Source organism: Rhinatrema bivittatum, unplaced genomic scaffold (assembly GCF_901001135.1).
Source record: "Rhinatrema bivittatum unplaced genomic scaffold, aRhiBiv1.1, whole genome shotgun sequence".
In the NCBI taxonomy this organism is placed as follows: Eukaryota; Metazoa; Chordata; class Amphibia; order Gymnophiona; family Rhinatrematidae; genus Rhinatrema; species Rhinatrema bivittatum.
The window spans coordinates 93,836-115,734 of NW_021821002.1; the positions used below are offsets into that span (position 1 = coordinate 93,836).

At 47.4% G+C, this 21,899-nt stretch overlaps 1 protein-coding gene across 1 annotated transcript in view; it reads left to right on the forward strand.

Moving 5' to 3' along the window:
- LOC115082359 (tensin-like) overlaps window positions 1-6,653 on the forward strand; it is a gene marked incomplete at its 5' end in the record, with an annotated part of 91,011 nt that extends 84,358 nt beyond the window's left edge. The window contains one exon of the mRNA XM_029586593.1: window positions 1,069-6,653. Within this exon, the coding sequence (XP_029442453.1) occupies window positions 1,069-1,210 (142 nt within the window). The remainder of the gene's footprint in view (window positions 1-1,068) is intronic.
- Window positions 6,654-21,899: the final 15,246 nt, after the last annotated feature.

Consider the following 21,899-nt stretch of genomic DNA (forward strand, 5'->3'; position numbering starts at 1 on the left):
CTTTTGGAAATTGCTATACTGTCTGCCTTGTCAATAGTTTTTAATGCATAAGTGCACTTTAAGCGCATACATGAGCTTTTGAAAATTGCTACAATAGTATGTTACATTATGTGCATAATAGAGATGTGCATTCGTTTATCCTGGACCCCCGCTCGACCACCAGGGACTTTTGACAAGTCTTGGGGGACCCTCCTGACCCCCACAAGACTTGCCAAAAGTCCAGCAGGGGTCCGGGAGTGACCTCCTGCACTTGGACCGTCGGCACCAGTAATCAAAATGGCGCCGATAGCTTTTGCCCATACTATGTCACAGGGGCTACCTGTGCCATTGGTCAGCCCCCGTCATATGGTAGGAGCACAAGATGGTGCCGATGGCCATGTGACAGGGGCTGACCAATGGCACCGGTAGCCCCTGTGACATGTCAGAGGGCACGGAGAGAGAAAATCCCTCGCGGGACCCCGCTGGACCACCAGGGATGTTAGTAAGTCTTGGGGAGAGATCGGGATGGTGGGGGGGGGGGGGGGGGGTTGTATTTAATGTATTAAAGTGAATTTTAATGCTTGGGATGGGTTTTTTTGAGCTTCATTTTCCTAGGTCGTTTTTTGGGCCGGTTTCGTTTTTCCCCGTTTAGTTTTCCCAAAAAACTAACCGAGGAAAAACGAACTTTACCCCGAAGCGTCCGACTCAAAAAAAACGACCCGGTAGGAAAAAACGAAGCTCATCTCTAGTGCATAACTCCTTTGAAAATTACCTCCATAATGTCCCAAAACCATATAGTGAGAATTATAATGAGGTATCAGCAAGCCATCGATGCGGTTGGTTATAATTAAACCCCCGCTGGTCTTCTCATTCATTTACTTCAAAAAAACTCAGATAACAATAAAGTACACATAAAACATTTTAGGAATTTTTTGGCAAGTAAAAGTCATTGTTTATTGGACCAATATAAGACTCAACCAGGGATGGTGATGATGTTCCTTTGCTTTCATGACCCCATTGCTTCCTTCAGATCAATAATTGCTTTGTCTAATGTTTTTCTTTTTTTTTTTTGCTTTTCTCCTCACCCAGACTCTTTGGATTTGTGGCCCGAAAGCAAGGTAGCACGACTGACAACGTCTGTCACCTCTTCGCTGAGCTGGACCCTAATCAGCCTGCGGCTGCCATTGTCAACTTTGTGTCAAGGGTCATGATTGGCTCTCAGAAAAGATGAGCCGATGAGGTCTTTCTTGCCATGAATTTTTTTGATTGCTGTTGTCTTTTGATGTTGTTGTTTGTTGTTGAAGAAGGACTTGGAAAGGATCCAAGAAGGAGAGAGCGGATGTGCATTGTGGTAGAAGGAAGTGAATTAGGGAATGTCTGATTTGTTGGGAAGAAAACAAATATAAAGGAAATGATGTCAGCGAATTTCCTGTTGAAGGGAACACGAGTAAAAGCAAAGTTGGATTATTTGGACACTGAAATCAGCGTGGCTGTTGGATCAATCTAAAAATTGCATAAGATATGGTGGATTCAGAGCATCAAATGTATATTCATTTCATAACAAATAGATGCTGCCTTTCAAAATAACAAAATAGAGATTGATGATTAATAGCTTCTTACTGCATTTAGGCAAGAACTCGATTGTATGTAAAGTTAGGTCTTCACAGATCTGTAGCGTGCTAACTGAAGATGGCTTCGAACGGAAGACCACCACTGTCAAATCGGTGACATCCCCTGGCATTATAGAGGCTGTCCTTGTGTCTGTCAGCAGGTCACACATACTTGATGATAAGCACACTACCTTCTTTTTTCTTCACTTGGCGGCTGCCAGCACCGGTTTTGTGGGAAAATTCTATTTCTACCTCTTTCAAAAAAATAGTCTGTGTAAATAACAACTGAAACATCAGGTCTGGGGCATGGGGTTGCCAACTGGCTCCAGATTTTCAGGACAGGTTGATCCAGTCCTGGTTTTACCCTATTGCATGCTGGGACTTATTCTGATTTACCCATTGTATTGTCTAGGAAAAGCAAGACTATAAGTACCTTCTTGCAGGGGAGTAAAACCAGGGCTGGATCAACCTATCCTGAAAATCTGGAACCAGTTGGTTATCCTACTGGAGCACCCTGAGAGCTTCCAGGCCTTCAGCTGTTTAACATACTTTCCTGTGTTCTCTTGCTTCATGTTACAGTGCATTCTGGGATTTGTAGGTATCCTTTGAGTGTGACCGTACTACAGGACTTAGAAATCTTTCCCTTACATCTCAGGGTATTCTGGGACCTGTAACTGCCCTTTTTAACCTCACATTGCAATGCATTTTGGGATTTCCACTGTTTAGCTTTTCCTGTCACAAGGGAAATGCATTCTGGGATATGTCATCAAACCTTTTCACTGGTAGACAGTCCTCCCCATGCACACAGGCATACGTAAGCATTCAGGGAGCTGAACTTCCAAGCATATTGACATGTGGCACCCTGCTTTATTTACGAGGCAGGACAGAGTTCCCAGAATGATTAGAAAGCCACCGATGGACCAATATCTCAGAGAGGAGTAGCAGCTCAGTAGAGCTTCTGAGATCCTGCATTAGTTTCCTTTGATACAATGGCCGCAGGTGGTCAGGGACAAGGTGAGCTAGTCCTGGTTGTACCTCCAGTGCCTCTATGGACCTGTACTGCTGCTGCTGCTCTTAGAGAAACGCGTCTCCCTGCATCGGCTCAGCCTGGCCCCAGCGGACGAGGAGCCTGCCATTGCATCACAAGCACATCACGAGAAGACCCCCCCCCCCCCCCCCCACACACACACACACACACACACAGCCCTGTGGCAGCTTCCAGCACGTGCATGCAATAAGCCTCCCTTCGGTTGATCCAAGAGCCCACGCTGATTTCACGATCCTCAGCCTGCTTATATCGATTACCCCTGATCGGCGGAGGTCAGAAACCAAAGCTGGCCAAGGAATGACCCAGAGTATACAGCTTTGCTTTTGCTTTGGCAGACTGTATTCTGTGACCCTGAAATGAAATGGCAACTTTCCTTCCACGGTGTTGGAACAGGAGCTTCTGAGGAGATTTCTGCTCCGCGTCTGTTACAGAAAGAGGTGGGGTGGAAACGTTTTAAAGACAGCCGAGCCCTTCAGCTGGTTCAGGCGTGGAGCTTGCCCAGGTATTTCTGCCTGCAGCCAGGATAGGTTTGGGCTCTTCAGACAATCAGAGGAGGAATTAAATCTCCTTCCTGAAACCTACTTTTACAGCCTCTGTTTTACAAGTTCAGTAGCTCCAAAAGGCTGGACTTTTAGGGCTTCCCAACTGATTTTCTGGATATTCACAATGAATATCCATGAAGTATATTTTGGTTATCTCTGCACGGGTGCTGAAGACTGGGTTTTGACATCCTGATGTCCCTTCCTGCGATCCTGGACTAGCGAAGTCATAGAACAGATTAACAGAAGGATCCTGGCTAAGTAGAAAGACTTAGCAGGCACCAAAAGACCATTTCACTGCAAGGTCACAGCCTACACCGTCTGTAAAAGTGAAATAAAACACAGTCCAGACATCCCGTTCACCCATGCGAAGCAATGTCTTGATACTGATAGATAATATATATATATGAAATATACTGGCAAACTGCTGTCAGCTAATCAAATTTAAAAAGGTTATAAAGTTACAAAAAAAAAAACAAACCCCAAAATATTTATTTTTTGCCGAATTGCTTTCTGTGTATTTTCTCCCTCGTATACAGATCTTGTATAGATTCCTGTATGTACAACTATAGGCATAAAAAGAGATTCTGTGTATTAGCGAGCTGGGCAGGTTTGGAAGACTGCACTTACCTTAACTGATATTAAGACGCGTTATGTACGACTTAGATCTGCCGGTTTCACTCTTTCTCTGTACCTTCGGTCGTGCCCGGAGTGAGTGAACGTGAGGTCTGGGAGTAGCACGAGGAGTACTGGTGTGTCTGCGCGGCTGCGGTGTGAGTGCATCTGAAGGGAGATTTTTGTGTCGTCTTGAAGAGAGTTTCCGTATACGCTGGCGCTCTTTAGGTAAAGCGTCCACGGGCCAGAGCTGCCGTCGGGCGACGATTCACGCCCGGCGCGACCTCTGCCCCCCCCCCCCCTTGGCGTGTCCCGGCGGGATTTCCGACCTGAAAGAGGGGAGTGATCGACGCAAGCCTGCTGGTCAGCCAGGAGTCGCCAAGGCCCCACTTCAAGTCCTTGACATCGTTTTGAGGGGTTGGGTTTTTTTTTGGGTTACCGGATTCGGGTGTTGTCAGAAATGTTCGTCACTGACGTGGCCTTTGAGGGACTGAGGTACCCCCATACCTGAGTTACTGCATCCACTTTCCTCTAATTCAGGTCGGCTTTCTGTTGTCGTCCAACCTGAGGCCATTTTTGAGAGACTGATTGTGACGTCTGAGTTCCTGGCCATCGGTCCGAGCTTTTGCTTCACGGTTTACAGGTTGGGAGCAACGCCGGCCTTTAAAAGGACACTCGCAGTCTTACAGGGAGACGGCAAGGGGTAACAGAGCTACTTCGCCTCTCCCCAGGAAGGCCGGATAGAAATACCCACCGTGGTCCTCAGGGCCCGCGCCACCGCTGGGTGCCAGCTTTTGGAGTTCCTCGAGGGCCATTCATGTTAAATCGGCTGCTTCAAAGAGATTCTGGCAAGGATTTACCGGGTGAATTTATCTGCTTGACCTTTGCAGAAGAAGAGAATTCCCTTTCTTAATGAAAAGACGGTCGTCTGCTGTTTTAATCTTCTCAGCTCTGTCTGCATCTTTCATTGTCCACCACTTTATGCGGGAAGAGAAATTGTGTCTGCACTTGTGAGGATTTGTAGCAGCAGGAAAGCAACTTTGTTTATTTTCTTTCAGCTATCACCCTGCTTCTCTGCACTCCCCTGCCCTCTGTCAGTCTTATTCCTGTTCTGCTTTCTCTTTGTCCAAAGCCGGTTTGATTCTTTATTTTTTTCTACTTTTTAAGGAAACCGAGGTGTGCATCATTTTTGATGGCCTCGCCCTGTATTCTCCCCCCCCCCCCCCGACCCACTTTTCAGTGGCTCGTGCTGCGTTCATGCTCGAATCAGGGTGTGGCTAGACTCAATGAATGGGGGATCCCGAGTACCAGTCTGGCACTCTGATGCCACCAGGACCATGGGCGAGGCTAAGACCTGGGGCTATGCTTGTACAACGCAAAAACTTGAGAATGACAAACATAAAAACAACGTGCCATGCTGGGTCAGACCAAGGGTCCATCAAGCCCAGCATCCTGTTTCCAACAGAGGCCAATCCTAGTCACAAGTGCCTGGCCAGTGCAGCCATTATTAACATAATGCAGACTTAATACCTGGGCACGTAAACTCTTCGTGTACCTTTCTGGCCCTAGCGTGCCTGGGAAACGGTGTGAAGCTGCACCTTCTGCCGTCTGGCCACCGTTCTGGAGGGCGTTTTGAAACTGTTTTGAAACCGGCTTTTGGAGAACTGAGAGAAAGTAAAGCCAGGACTGGGCTGAACTACTAAAGTACAATTTAATGTTGGCGGAAATTTAAGATTGTCTGTCTGGCATTTCACAGGCGCGTGCCTGGGTTTTGCTGGTTCTAATTCCTGACTGAATTGTTCTGGAGAGGACAATAGCTGCCCAGGTTATAAATGGATGTTAAGTCACGTGCTGAGCTGGTACCGCTTTCCTGCTGCTGCTCCCCTGTTAAAGTAGCGCAATGATCTCTTCCCTCACCGCCATTACTTCTGATCACTGTGAGATCACCTGTACTGTGGCAGAGTCTGCCAGAGAAGCCTTCCCGGGCTCTTCCGTTCCTTTGGGTTGTATGGGATGAGTGGGGGTGGGGGGGGGGGGGGGGTTTGTTTACACGCTCACTAGTATGGCGTCTGATGTTTGCACAAGAACGCAGAGCAATATACGTAGGACACAAATGTATCCGGAGCGGCCCAAGTAAGCCTCTGAAAACACGCAGCCACGGCATCAATAGACACACACTCATATCTATATAAACATAGGCAGCTGCGTGGTGTATGCTCTTGCCAAAGATGTTATTTTAAAATGCACTTTTTTTCACAGAACTTGCTCTTTGTAAACTACCGTACTTGCCTTGATAGAGCCACATTCCTGTAGATTTGTTTTTGTTTAAAACAAATAAATTTCAACACCACATTGGAGAATGAGGATGTAGACATTTGTGTTACTCTACTAATGATAACGGTAATGTCCGGGGCCATGAGTACATTTTGTTTTTCCGTGCTCTTTGTTTGTTTTTATTGATTAACCTTTCACCAAGATGAAGCCGGCCATCTTTCTCTTTTCTGGTTCTCTCGTTTTCTGTGTTGTGATTTCCTCACTTCCTCTCACAACAGCCTGGTTAGGGTGAACAGAGAGGAAGTGACAGAACTTGAGAAGAGCTGGAAAAGATGGCCGCCCTCGTGATCTCATGACTTGCAATAGAGTTAATAAGGCAGGCGTTTGGAAATCCCGTCTCCCCCGGATCTTACTGTGCTTGGAGTGATTTTGGCTTGCTTTAAAGATTGCATTGGCCCTGCAGGCAAGTCTATCAAGAAATAGTGTGTATGCAGGTGAATATTGCTACGTTCAGAATTTAAAGTGATAGGTCAGTTAAATTCCACAGTGGTACAATGTGTTTATACACTGCTGTTAATTCACAGACCTCCCCCCCCCCCCCCCCACCTTGCACCTTCCTGACCCAGACCTCACCACCCCCCCCCCCCCCCCCCCCGCGCCAGATTTTACTCTCTCAGACCTCACTTACTGCTTTTACTGACAAAGCAAAATGCAGTAAAATCATAAAAAGTCACCGCACCCAGGTCAATAATCCCAGTTTTTGTCTATTGCATGCCTAGAGCCATAGTTTCAATTTCCCTAGGAAAATCAAGAGTACATCTCCATCCATGCAATGAGGCAAATCCAGGACCGGATCTACATTTTCCGGTTGACCTGGGCGAAGTTGCAGCCCTAAAAGTCACCGTGTTTCTTTAAGAACATAAGAACATGCCATGCTGGGTCAGACCAAGGGTCCATCAAGCCCAGCATCCTGTTTCCAACAATGGCCAAACCAGGCCACAAGAACCTGGCAATTACCCAAACACTAAGAAGATCCCATGCTACTGATGCAATAAATAGCAGTGGCTATTCCCTAAGTAAATTTGATTAACAGCAGTTAATGGACTTCTCCTCCAAGAACTTATCCAATCCTTTTTTAAACCCAGCTACACTAACTGCACTAACTACATCCTCTGGCAACAAATTGCAGAGCAGATGGAGCATCCAACAGACTCTCCTGAAGTGAGAGCTCTCTCTTGCAAAGACAGCGCGGCCTGCTCTTCAGTGCCCCCACCCAAAACGTGCCTGGCTTCAGTCCTTTTCATTAGGAGGCTCCGCTGTTCCTCCTACCTTCCTCTCCCTCGGCTCACCAGGCATGGGGCTGGTGTTGGCTTCACCGTCTTCAGGCTGTGTTCCCCACCCCCCCCTTTATAAATGCTGACTTAGCGGCCCCAAAGGCCCCCCCCCCCAGACCGTTAACTGGTTCCAATGTCATTAACCCAGATAAAGAAAACAAATTTCCAGCAATGTGGCTCTGGTTAGTTCACCGGATGGCTTAGAGGTATATGAGGAGTTTAATTATTTCAGTCCTATGGCCCCACTAACCGGTCAATGGTAAGAAATGTTTTCAGCAGCTCTTAAGCCTTTCTTTGTGTTGTGTGTTGCATCTTTAGAGATGCCGAGTTTTTGTTTTGTTTTGTTTTTTAAATAAAAGGTATTGAGGAATGAGAAATATAAATGCCTGTATTTATAAAGATGGAAAAGTACTTTATATTTTGTATCTCTGCGCCCGTAGTGATCTCACGCGTACAAATGTAGCTTCTGTCCCGCTATGTACTAATATTCACTAGTACTTCCCCTCCTCCCCCCCGTGTACAGGCATCTCTTATTCTGTCCAATGTATTGTATTGCTTTATAAATGATTAAAAAAAACTCCATTATATAAAATATACCATTGCTTGGACTGTCAGCCTGGTTGTCTTGATGTTCATCCCAAGGTTTTTGTTGACGTGGGTGATTCACAGATGTGCACAGGATCACTGAGAGCTGTCCCCGGGCCACCTAATGATCAGAAATGCACCATTTTTCCAGGTCTCGGGGTACTGCCTTGCTTCTCCTCCTCAGCAGCCCTGGAAGTGTCCTATAGGAGGGTAAAACAGTGCCAGCAGAATACACATCTCTTGCACATATCTCTATGGGAGTAATCCAGCAATCCAAGATCAACTTGTATAGGCCACTAGACGGACTGCTCCTTCCGTATGGGAAAATTTAGGGTCTAGACTTCACTGCATTGTGTGGGTCAGTATTAAACTCGGATCTGAACTGAACCAGACTCCAGGGGGCCTGACTTCCAGATGATGAGTGATAGTTGAGGAGGTCCTGTCAGCAGGGCCCCAGGTTTTTCTCAGCTCTCTGGCAAGGGCTGTAAAATTTATGACTTGCTGCATAATAGTGGGAGCCCGTGGATTCAGCCGGGTTGAGAAGGAGGTGGCTAGCCGGTGAGCGCATTTGCAACCCCTTGCCTCCTTCCATCGGTCAGTTCCTCCGGTACCAGTTGGTTCTGCACTAGGACACACATGGTTCAAAGAATCAGTCCAGCCCCGGCAGCAGAGAAACATGAAGCCCGAGAGGCTGCTGCTGACCCGGTCAACACAGGTCAACGAAAGAGTGGATGGGGGGACTTGGCGAGGGGGGTCAGGGTGTGAAAGTGGGGTTTGGAGGAGAGAGAGTGTGTGTGTGTGTATACATTGGCATCTGGGATGGGATGAGATGGGGAAAGAGAGGATTGGGCTGGGTATGCATGGGAGGAGCAGAAGAGCTGAAGGAGAGGCCCTGGAAATAAGCTTTCAGCTCTTTCATCTCCCATTGACACTTCTTGTTAAAGCCACTTTATCTCCTGTTGCCGCCGATACTCATTTCCTTTAGACTATAAGCCCATTTGGGCCAGGACGTCTGCAACCCGAATACATGTCGTCATCGTACAGCATTAGTGCTATAAAAATGATAGGAACAGCCCCCCTCTTCCCCATATCCCAGAACCTGCCTCCCTCACCTATCCCTTCCTTATCCCTGACCTGCCCCTCCTTCTATCCTCATCCCTAGGCCTTCTCTCTCGCTCTTCCACAACCCCCTTTTTCTCCATCTCCTCCCCGCCCTATCCTCATGTTTCCCCATCCCTGAGAATTCATCTGAGACCCCCCCCCCCCCCCACCCATAAGACCTCCAAAAGAACCAAATCAATTGCAGAAACAAACAAGGATGGAAAATAATGATTTATTGTACAAAAAAAGTTCCGTTATTTAATGTGACAAATTATTGAAATATATGAAGAAATGGGGTAGACTTTCCTAAGTCTTGCTGCAGAATCTACACCCTGTGCTGCTGTGGGAACCTGGGGGCTGGAATTGGAGGGGAACGGACGGACATTGGTCAGCCGTAAAAGGGAAGCATTCAAAGGTGACGAATGTCTGTGTAAGGCAGACCAATAGGCTCCTCTGAAAAGGTTGCGCTAATGGTAAGAGAAAAGTGGCTGGCGCGAAAGAAAAAGCTCCGGCAGAATTGTCAGGAAAAACACAAGGAAACCTTCCTTAGATTCAGGAGGGACGGACAGACAGACAACCAGAGGGGGAATCCGTAAGAATGAGAAAAAGGGGGGACTGGTGAAGAGGAGGAGGACCGGCGAAAGGCAGCCCGATGAATTAAGCTCTTTTGCTTGGTATTTCTGGAAGACGGCCCGTGCCCAGTGCAGCACAAGATGGTTTCCTGGCATGCACCACTCTCCGCACTGAGCTCTTCCTTGGAGCCGCAGAGTCTACAAACGCGACCACTATTTTTAATATATTCAGGGTCTCCAAAGCAGACACTAGCTTTAAGAAGTTGTTTATGTAGAGCAGGGGTCCCCCTTCTCAGCTTCAAAACGTTTCACGGACCCCCACATTCTTCTCTTTAATTTCTGCACGCCGTAACAAATGAAATAGTGAGATACACTCCAGAATCATTCATGATGTATAAAACTTTAATCTAAAGTGAGAAACGCTCCAGAATCATTCATGATGTATAAAACTTTAATCTAAAGTGAGATACACTCCGGAATCATTCATGATGTAGAAAACTTTAATCTAAAGTGAGATACACTCCAGAATCATTCATCATGTAGAAAACTTTAATCTAAAGTGAGATACACTCCGGAATCATTCATGATGTAGAAAACTTTAATCTAAAGTGAGATACACTCCGGAATCATTCATGATGTAGAAAACTTTAATCTAAAGTGAGATACACTCCGGAATCATTCATGATGTAGAAAACTTTAATCTAAAGTGAGATACAATCCGGAATCATTCATCATGTATAAAACTTTAATCTAAAGTGAGATACAATCCGGAATCATTCATCATGTATAAAACTTTAATCTAAAGTGAGATACAATCCGGAATCATTCATCATGTATAAAACTTTAATCTAAAGTGAGAGGCACTCCGGAATCATTCATGATGTATAAAACTTTAATCTAAAGTGAGAGGCACTCCGGAATCATTCATCATGTATAAAACTTTAATCTAAATTGAGATACACTCCAGAATCATTCATGATGTAGAAAACTTTAATCTAAAGTGAGATACACTCCAGAATCATTCATCATGTATAAAACTTTAATCTAAAGTGAGATACACTCCGGAATCATTCATGATGTATAAAACTTTAATCTAAAGTGAGATACACTCCGGAATCATTCATGATGTATAAAACTTTAATCTAAAGTGAGATACACTGCAGAATCATTCATGATGTATAAAACTTTAATCTAAAGTGAGATACACTGCAGAATCATTCATGATGTATAAAACTTTAATCTAAAGTGAGATACACTCCAGAATCATTCATCATGTATAAAACTTTAATCTAAAGTGAGATACACTCCGGAATCATTCATGATGTATAAAACTTTAATCTAAAGTGAGATACACTGCAGAATCATTCATGATGTATAAAACTTTAATCTAAAGTGAGATACACTGCAGAATCATTCATGATGTATAAAACTTTAATCTAAAGTGAGATACACTCCGGAATCATTCATCATGTATAAAACTTTAATCTAAAGTGAGATACACTCCGGAATCATTCATCATGTATAAAACTTTAATCTAAAGTGAGATACACTCCGGAATCATTCATCATGTAGAAAACTTTAATCTAAAGTGAGATACACTCCGGAATCATTCATCATGTATAAAACTTTAATCTAAAGTGAGATACACTCCGGAATCATTCATCATGTATAAAACTTTAATCTAAAGTGAGATACACTCCGGAATCATTCATCATGTATACAACTTTAATCTAAAGTGAGAAACACTGCAGAATCATTCATCATGTATAAAACTTTAATCTAAAGTGAGATACACTCCAGAATCATTCATGATGTAGAAAACTTTAAACTGAATACTTAGGAAGCACAATTTCCAAATCTCTTTAAAAACTGCCCTCATCACGGAAGGCTGAGGCCCTTCCCCCTCCCATTGCAGCTGCAATGGGGAAAAAGAAGCGAGTTCAAAAAAGCTCAGGGTTAGCAAATTGGTAGGGCCTGGCAGAAAATCAGCGCCGACCCCTGCAGACCTGCAGTGTAAATTTCCAAGGGACACTGCCCAGGGAGCTTCCTGCTGAAAATCCAGACTGACGGGGTAGAGCCAGGACTGTTGTTCCTGCGTACATTTCATCTGCCTTATGTGTGAAAGTATGGCGGAGGGTTTCAGACTTAAATCCCTGCATGTGCTTTCCATCCCCGCAGGTAAAAGCTGCTGCTGCCGCTCCCGGTGCAGGTGCTCTCACCCTCAGGGGCAGGGAGTTGCAATTTTCAAACAAACACCTGCTTTTCTTTTATACTTCATTATTTTCTTTTATGATTCTTACAAACACTTTTGGAAAATGATCGTCACACCTCCATTTCTTCCTTCATTCCTTCTCCCCTCCTTCTGTCAAGCCCAGTCCCATTTCCTCCTTTGAGGCATTCTGCTCACTTTTCTGTTGCAGCTCTGCTCTCCTCTCCTCTCTCTTTGTGCCAGGCCAGTGGCAGAGCTCGTGACAGCAGTGGGTAATGTTGGTCGCCGATGTGATAACCCAGCCTCCCTCTGCTTTCCTCAGTGTGCGGTGGAGGCTGCAAAGGTTCTGACAGCTGCCATCAGCCCCTCTCTTCCCCACATCCTCATGAAGTGCAGCAGATGGATTTAACATCCTTGAGGGCTGCACATGTGGCAGTGTAATTTGAGGCTTCCAATGCCTGTTGTCACCTCCTCCTGCTCGGCCGCAATGTGAAGTGAAGTTTCTAGGCCCTAGTAGCAGGCCTGGTGTGACCGGGTGTGCATACTGTGCATTTGCACAGGGTGGCACACCCGGGGGGGGGGGGGGGGGGGTGGCAGGCCGGTGGCAACAGGAGAGTCCACGTGACCGCTGCAGTGGCGTACCAAGGGGGAGGGCAAGGGGGGGGGGGCCAGTGCTCCTGGGTGCAGGGCCATATGGGGCACCGGTGGATCCCATCTACAGGATGACAAGCTGTGCGGCTGCCGGTGGACCTCATCCCACCGGCGGCAGAGCAAACGAGTGACCTTGCTTTCCTGTGTGCCAGCCGCTGTTCCCACTAAGCTGCACGCATGCGTGGCAGTGCACCACAGGAAGATCATCAGGGCTCCCTCCAACGCCTGAAGCAACCTTCAAATCTTCAGGTGCTCCTTCCTGCCTGCGCAGACCCGGAAGAAAAACATTGCCAGACCCGCACAGACAGGAAGGAGAAGAAGCATCGGCCTGCATGTAGAAAAGGAGCAGCATCTGTGGCAGGGCCACTGCAGATCTCATCTTGCGGCGGCCTGATGAGAGGAGGCCCACCACGAAGCCCAACCCACTGCGACCTGCAGAAGCCCCGTAGAGTGTGTGTGTATTTTGAGAGTGAGTTGAGAGACTGTGTGTGGGAGTGAGAACCTGTATGTTCAGAGAGACAGCATGTGAGAGCCTTTGTGTGTATGTGTGTGTGTGTGTGTGTGTGTGCGTGTGAGAGAGACAGCATGTGAGAGCCTCTGTGTGTGTGTGTGTGTGTGAGAGACAGCATGTGAGAATGAGAGCTGTGTATGTGAGACAGCATGTGAATGAGAGAGCCAGTGTCTATGTATGAGAGAGAGAGACAGCATGTGCGAGTGAGAGCCGTGTGTGTGATAGAGTATGTGAGATGAGAGTCTGTATGTGTTTGTATGAGAGAGAAAAGAGACAGTGTGTGGGAATGAGAGCCTGAGTGTGTGTTTGAGGGAGGCAGGGGAGAAGTCAGGTGGAGAGAGAAGAAACAGAAAAAGAGACCCTGTAAAGGAATTGACAAAAGACCGAGAAAGGGAATGTGGAAAAAACTAAGATCAGTCAGCAAAGGTAAAAAAAAACCCAACATATTTTGAATTTTTAGTGATTGGCACCATGTTATCTTTGGGAATTTGCAAGAGCAGCACTTTCTCTATGCGGATCTCGCGATGTATGAGATCAGCAGGGAGGAACAGGAAAGCCCTGCAAATTATTTATTTATTTATTTATTTAAAAACTTTTATATACCGATATTAGTGGACCACATCATACCGGTTTACAATTGAACTGACAGGTAGGAAAATACAATGAACAAGGGTGTGGGAGAGGGCAAATTAAATATTAAGACAGAGTGGAAATAAGAGGCAAACAGCATTCAAATATTTAATACCGCGGGGCCTGCACAGAGGAGGCAGCAGAATGGACTTCAGTGCCAGTAGCAGCAATCAGCGCCTCCCCAATAGCCATGCGGCAGCAGTGACAGCGGCAACAGAGGAACGAGAAAGGTTCCGAGGTTGCTGGCAAAAGAAAGAGAGGGGGTTCTGCCTTCAGTGTGTGCATGTGTATGAATATTTATTTATTTATTGGGTTTTTGTTATACCGTCACTCAGGTTCCAATCGTAACGGTTCACAACAATAAATAATAATGCACAATAAATATACTAAAATAAACTTCCTAGGACTAAAAAATAAAACAAATTACAAACCATTCAAATAAAAACAACTCATAAACCAATTAAATACATTTATCATATGACTATCCCTCCTTCCTCCTATCTATGACCAATGTATAGAGAGGAAACAATAACACCCAAACCATCTTCCGGGGGGGGGGAGGGGATGTATTGGTGCCTGCCTGAGGCTGTATGTGTGTATGAGAACGAATGGGTGCCTTCCTAGCCGGCGGGGGCCGAAGAAATTAAAAATCGAGGCCGGCAGAGGCCGAAGAAAAGAAGATGGGAGTCTCCCAGCCAGCCCCCGCCAGAGACCAAGCCGGCTGGGGGCCGAAGGAATTAAATCGAGGCCAAGCGGAGGCCGAAGAAAAGAAGATGGGGAGTCTCCATCCAGCCCCCGCCAGAAGACCAAGCCGCGGGGGCCGAAGAAATTAAAATCGAGGCCGGCGGAGGCCGAAGAAAAAGAAGATGTGGAGTCCTCCCAGCCAGCCCCCGCCAAGAGACCAAGCCGGCGGGGGCCGAAGAAATTAAAATCGAGGCCGGCGGAGGCCGAAGAAAAGAAGATGGAAGTCTCCCAGCCAGCCTCAAGCGGGGGCTGGCTGGGGCGGCACCCATCTTCATTTTTTCAGCCCCCGCCGGCTTGGTCTCCGGCGGGGAATGACTGGGAGGTGCTGAGGCCAAAAAAAATGAAGATGGGCGCCGCCCAGCCAGCCCCCGCCGGAGACCAAGCCGGCGGGAGCTGAAGAAATTAAAATCGAGGCCGGCGGGGGCCGAAGAAGTGAACACCAGTTCTGCTAAACCGCCACCAGAGATCAGCTATTCAGCTGGGGGCCTTAGATCAGAAGGGGTGCTTCCGTGTGTATGTGTGTTGTGTGTGTATGTGAGAAAGGAATAGTGCTTGTGTGTGTTGTGTGTGTATGTGAGAAAGGAATGGTGATTGTTTGTGTGTATGTGAGAAAGGAATAGTGCTTGTGTGTGTGTGTTTGTGTTGTATGTGAGAAATGAATGGTGCTTTCTGTGTGTATTTGTGTGTACGTGAGAAAGGAATGCGCTTCTGTGTGTGTTTATGTGTACGTGAGAAAGGAATGGTGCTTCTGTGTGTGACAGGGAAGGTGCTTGTGTGAGTCAATGTGTATGTGCGAGAGAGAGATGGAGCATGTTTTTGGCTGGCTTGTGGCTGTGAGAGAGAGGAGCATGTGTGTGATTGAGCCTGTTTGTAAGTGAGATAGAACGTATGTGATTGAGAGCCTTGTGCGTAAGTGAAATAGAGAGACCATGTGTGTGATTGAAAGCCTGTGTGTAGAGGGAGCGAGAGGCATTGTGTGATTGAGAGAGACTGGCCAGAGAGGGTGATTGTGTATGTGTGAGACTGATCAGGGAGATGACTGGTATGTGTGTGCTTGTGTGTGTGGTGTGGTGTGAGAGAGAGAGAGACTGGTTGGGGAGATGATTGGTGTGTGAGAGACAGAAACTGGTCTTGAGGGTATGACTGGTGTGTGTGTGTGTGTGTGAGAGAGAGGGAGAAGAGACTGGTTGTGGTCCCTAAGGAAGAGGACCATGAGGACAGCTTCAGCAGCTACTGCTGCTTCTGGTATGGCCTGCAAGGGAAAGGAGTAGGAGAACTGCTGGAGAGGGTAAGTAAAGGTGACTTTTAAAGTTAATTTTTCTTGATTGACTACCATTTTAATTATTGGGTAGTATGTGATGTGTCTGCTGTTTGAAATATTTTATTGGTGTTTGGTAAAGGTTTCAAAACTTGCTTGAGTCTGGGCTCCCAGCTTTCCCCTAACAGAGCTTTCATCACCGCTGCTGAGTGGGGAGTGAGCTGGCCACAGGTGTCCTGCTGCCTGTGGAAATCTCCGAGACCTGTCTGATTACAGAGGCTGGATTAGTGCTAGGGGAGGAGACGGGCGCGAAGATGAGCAGCCATCACTGTGTGTGTGTGTGTGTGTGTGTGTGTGTGTGTGTACGGCGTATCTGTACGTGCTGCAGAGGTGGGTGCAGGGAGTTCGTAGAAGAGTGTCCGTTTGTCCAAATATCTGCATGTACATACTGTTCCAGGCACTGGAGGGCAGGGATCTGTCCCCATGGGAAAGTTTTGCAGCAGACACTGCCCTCACTTTGCTTTCTTCGTGCATCCTTTAATTCTTACCATGCCCTGCCAAAATATCTGAACAAATCATTCGGACGCATCATAAGCAGGGTTTACATTTTGGTCTGTAATTTGCAGATGCCAACAAATGCTGTCCTGACACAGCAGGGAACAGACTATCTGGCGCTGCGTAAGAAAGCAAAGCTGCCCTGGACTTGGGATCCCATTCACACACACCATGCCCCCAGGTCAGGCTCTCATTCACACACACCACATCCCAGTAAGGCTTTCATTCACACACACACACACACACACAAACACACACACACTGGTAGCCATTCTGCTGCTTCGCCTCTAATCAAACCATGCGAGCCAGCGAGCCTAGCACTTCTTCTATGCTGATCCTCGTGCATGCTAACTGCACGGGTTTTGGAGAGCAAACCCCAGCACGGAGAAGGAGTAGGAGCACAGGCTCCTTCTTCTTTGGCCTCAGGGGTCGATTCCTTTTCCAGGCCGCCAGTGAGATAGGATTCTACTGGCGGTCTCACGGGTCTCTCCCGGCTCCCGCCGCCATCCCGCCCGGTTTGTGCCGCCCTGTGCAATGGCACGGTTTGCAACACCCGGGTGGCGCCAGGCCTGGCCACTACGTGTCGCATGATAACCAGGGATGTGCGCAGGGGAAAAAAATGTTCTTTCGTTTTTTTTCATTTGGCTTATTTTTATTTGTTGATTTTTTTTTTTTTCATTTAAATGAAACAAAGTAGACAGAAAACAAAGGAATGAAAAAAGTGAAGGAATGAAGGAGCTGCTTCCCCTGCTCTCCCCCAGCCCCTGCCGCGCAATGAAGCCCACAGCACCAGCAAGGTTAGTGCTGCGTTACATAAGGAAAGAAAGAGAGCCAACAAATTATGTTTCAAAATGAATGCACAGCCCTAAGGATGAGGAACGTCCTCCCTCCGGGGTCTGAGAGTGACTGGAAGCCCCCCGAGCCAGGAATGGAACCAAGGTCATTGGTTGATCTGTTTCTCCTATCTCAGTCCCAGGGATAACTATTATTGCTTCTCCCACGGCTGCCTGGCTTTCAGGAACACGCCCAAGCCTCTTTTGAACCCCCTTTATTAGTCACCTTGACCACGTCCTCCGGCAACAGATTCCATGGCTGGACCGTGCGCTGAGTGACAAAATCCTTCCATGATTTGTGTTAAATCTGCTGGAGCGCCCCCTCGTCCCAGTGCTGTTTGAAAGGATAATAACCGATCCCTATTAACCCCTTCCACCCCGCTCGTGATTTTATACATCTCAATCATATCCCCTCTCTGTCGTTTCTTTTCCAAGCTAAAGAGCCCTAATCCGATTAGCCTCTCTCCATAAGGGAGCTTTTCCATTCCCTTTATCATTTTTTGTCACTCTTCTCTGTACCTTTTCTATGTTCGCTATGGCTTTTTAGAGATGGGGCCACCAGAAGTGCCCACAATACTCAAGGTGCAGTCACCATGGATCTATTCCAAGGCATTAGGATAGTCGCAGTTTCTCTGTTTCTTCCCAAATAATTCCTGACATTCTGTTTGCCTTTATGACTGTCGCCACCCATCGAGCGGAAAAAACCAAGGTATTGTCCACAAGGACTCTGAGGTCCTTTTCCTGGGTGCTGACTCCTAACACGGAGCCCAGTGTCAGTGTTATGTTTGGCAGTTCACAAACCACTGCACTCACCCCACACTGCTGAAAGACACCTATCATGGCAAGACGCCATTGCCACGTGCTGCCGACCAGCACCTCCCCTTAAGTGAATGCCTAATATAGGCCTCACGGCAGGAAACTTAAAGCAACACCTCCTGATGTGGTCAGTCCTATTGGGCTATTCAAGCAAAGGCTCTGCAGCATTGCCTTGCCTCAGCAACGGGTCTCCTGCCTGGAACAGTATGTGTGGCTCCTGCATTCCTGGTTCCTTGTTCCTGCGTTCCTGTCCTCCAGCCTCATCCAGCCTTGCCTTACCTTGCCCAGCCTGTCTCGTACAACTTTGTCTTTTCCAGCCTGTCTCATCCAGCCTTGTCCTGCTCTGCCTGTGTCATCCAGTGTCTCTTGTGTGTCTTCATCCATCCTTGGCCTGACTTCTTGATATTCACCTCTTGCTTTGAACCTGACCATGCTTGCCTGCCACCCGGACCTGAACTCTTGCTTTGGACGTGACCACGCTTGCTTGTCGCCTGCCCCCAACCCATGGCCTGTCCCAGTTTGTCCAGTCTGCTGCCTGTCCTGACCCCGGCGTGCCCTTGGGATGTTGCTCTCTGTAAGGCCCACCTAAGTCCTAATGGCCGCCAGAACCCAAGGACTCAACCTGCGTAGGGAGTTGGCTGGTATAGGCGAAGCTCCATCCTGTCCTACAACTCGCCAGCGGTCAGCGGGGCTGCGTCCACTATGCAACAGCATAAAGGGCTCACACCCATAACACAGTCGGTACCTGTAGTTGTGTAAGAAACAAACAACTTCCCTTTTGGGAATAATTAGTCTGTGAACACCAAAGTATCGTGTGAAGAAGTGAAATGAATAGTTTATTATTAACGTACTTGCAAGTCGGGTGGCTACAGACTGTAGGCGCACATAACATTGTACAGGTTACCAGTTATATAGGTTTTTTGTTCCCTTTTCTGACCCCTGTGGCTAGTGCTTTAGCTTGCTGTTCTTAAAAAAAGCTGTTGCAGGAGCAGGGAGGGGTGGGATCTTTTGCTGTTTCTGCATGTGGCTTATATTCTGCAAGAACACCAGGAGCTTTCAGCTTCTAACGGCTTTTGCAGGAAAAAGGAAGTGCGTCACGTGCTGGGCATTTTGGTTCGATGGCCCCTTCTTACTGTCCTTTTTGCTTTATATTACTCCACAGGCTTACAGAGTGACTTCCTGGGCATGGTGGGGTTTAACCAGGTGAGTTTCTAGGGGGAGATTGGGCACGGTGCCTCAAACTTCTGCTTTTTCTACTACCTTTCTGCTGGAACGAGGCCTGTGCACTGTTGGCCTATTTTCCAGCAGACTCTGTAGCTTGGGGTTTTGCGCTCAGACTGCACAGCTCGCTTGTCAGTTCCCCCCTCTAAGCAGCTGCCTTAGGTCAGAAGCAAAGTGTGATTTCTAAAAGCATAGCTTCATTTTTCCCTCTGATTCTTGAGAGAGTAACATTTTAAACAATTCTTTAATTTTCTCTACTGTGCTTAGCAATGCTTTCTAGCTGTCAGTGCTTATTACTCTATTTCAGCAGTCTTTTTATTTAACAATTAGCAGCACAGAGCAGCCTAAATATAAAACATATAAAGCAACTTATAGTCCTTATTCTTCTGTAGATATGTAATAGCAACACTTGAGCTTCATTTCTCACAGTTGGGATTATGTTTCCCTACGTGCATTGCTTTGCACTTTTCCACATTACATTTTATCTGCCATTTAGAAACCCAGCCTCCTAGTCTCACAAGCTCCTTCTGCAGTTCTTCGCAATCTGCTGCTGTTTTAATGACAAAACAATTTTGTGTCATCTGCAAATTCGGTCAGCTCACTCATCACTTATGAATATGCTAAATAGCACAGGTCCCAATGCAGACTCCTGGGGGCCCTCCACGAACAATCTTTCTCCATTTGGAAAACTGACCGTTTAGTCTTTCTCTCCGTTTCCTGTCTTTTCTTCAATTATCAATCCCCAATAGGACACCGCCTAAGATCCCATGATCTCCCAGTTTCCTGAGGAATCTCATGAGGGACTTTGTCAAATGCCTTCTGAAATCCAAATGCACCATATCAACTGGCTCACCTTTAGCCGCATGCTTATTTACACCTTCAAATGAAACATCCAGTAAATGGGTAAGGCAAGACTCCCCTTTGCAAAAACCACATTGATTCTCCCCCCATGAAATCGAGTCGGCCCCCAGCACTCGCCTTTCTATTGCACACAAGAGAGGTGAACGTCCCAGTTGCTTGGCGTGGAATCTAGGGGAAGGCTTAGCTGAAGAGCCACGCTTCGACTTTCATCTTGAAGGTAAGGTAACAGGCGTATTGATCCATAGTTTTGGGGCCTAGCAGCCGAAGGCATGGAGACTTCTTGTACAGGAGAGATAGAGGAAGAGAAGAGCTTTGTCGCTGGAATGCAGGAGAACAGGAGTTGGAAAGATACTGCGGGGAGGGTTGCTCAAGCATCTGAAGACGAAACAAAGGTTTTCGAACTGTGTCCTCTCTTCGACTGGATTAGATTTATGTGGGCACTAATTTTGGCAACCATACTTTGTAATGATTGAGAAACCGCATGGCGACCCCCTTGGGCTCTTACCGTTTCATCTGTCCCCCTCCCCACTGGGGAATCCTGTCCGTTCTTCCTCAATCCCCAACATCCGCAGGGAGTGCCCTAAATGAGGGGGGTGTTACAATTTATTTACAGAAGAGGTGGAGGATGCCTGGAACGGCCTCCCCAGCGGACATTGTGGTGGCAAAAAACAGAAGAGAATTCAAGAAAGCCTGTGAGAGGCAGAGAGGATCCCTCGTTAAATGAAAAACGAGGGGGAAAGCCAGGGACCGAGAGGACTCCTGCAGTAGCGCAGCTGGAAAGGCTTATTGGGCGGACGAGATGGGACTGTCACAGTCTCTGTTTCATAGGGAAAATGATTTAATGTTAAACATATTCCTTGTAGAAAGCACATTTTAGGATTTTATCATTTAGTTTCAAGAAGGCAGGCACTTCAAGTTCAGAAATCTGACACGGGTGAATGATACTGGACTGGAGGCGCCGCTCGGCCCACTGTTCTGCTCCCTGCCACAGACCGGATCAGGCTGCTCTTCATAAATGGTTGATGGCAAAGACAATCTGCTCCTGGATCAGAAGAGAGCTCCTTTGCCTATGGAGTTCTCCAGCTATCTATAGGTGGCAGAGTGTTTGGGTGCTAGTTCAGTCATGATGTATAGTTTTTTTCATTTTCCTTTAGGCTCTGCATTGATATCATCCACGTTTTATTGCACTGCAGAATTACAATCTCCCAGTGCCGGTGCAAGGGGTCTGCAGCTGCCCTAGGAGGTGATGACGTCTCCGATACACCACACCTCCACCTCCCCCGTCACGCCTCCAGCCTCTCCGCCATTTTAAAAAAATGGCGTCCTCACGTCCGACGATTTCCCGCCCACTTCCTGCACCTCGGGCTGCCGCCAAGTCCTCCTTGTGCTCTCGCCGGCCTTGCAGTCTCCTGCCAGCCCAGCCCGGCAGCTCAGTGTTGGTTGTCTGCCGCTCTCTGGAAGGACCTGGGCTCGGCTCTTGGTGCAGGGTCTTCCAATCCCCGGATGGTCTGGGCGAGGGGACGCCTTGGAGGCAGTGCTCACAGTTGTGCCGTGGTGGCCGGGCGTAAGGTCCCTGCTTGCTGGGTACGGGATGTAGCCCTGGTGCTGGTCCCCGGCCGAGGGCTGTCGCTGCAAAACATGAATCTCCGGGTCACTCCTGACACCAAATCCCAGCCCTGCCCCTGACTGAGCAGGAGGAGACTGCCGACTCCCTAAGAAACAAAAAACCCTTCCGCCATTTCCACTTTTCTCTCAAAGAATGCAACAGTTGGGTGAAAATGCCAGCAAAGAACTGCCTCCTTAGGTAATTATCTGCCTGCATTTCCCCCTCTGTTTTAGAGTTGGGAATTCCTGCACCAGTCCGGCTCCTGTTTTGTGAGGGAGGGGCAGACACTGGAGATTTCCGCATGAGGTTTCTCACGTCTGGATTTTGTCTTCTTCTTTCTGAAGTGC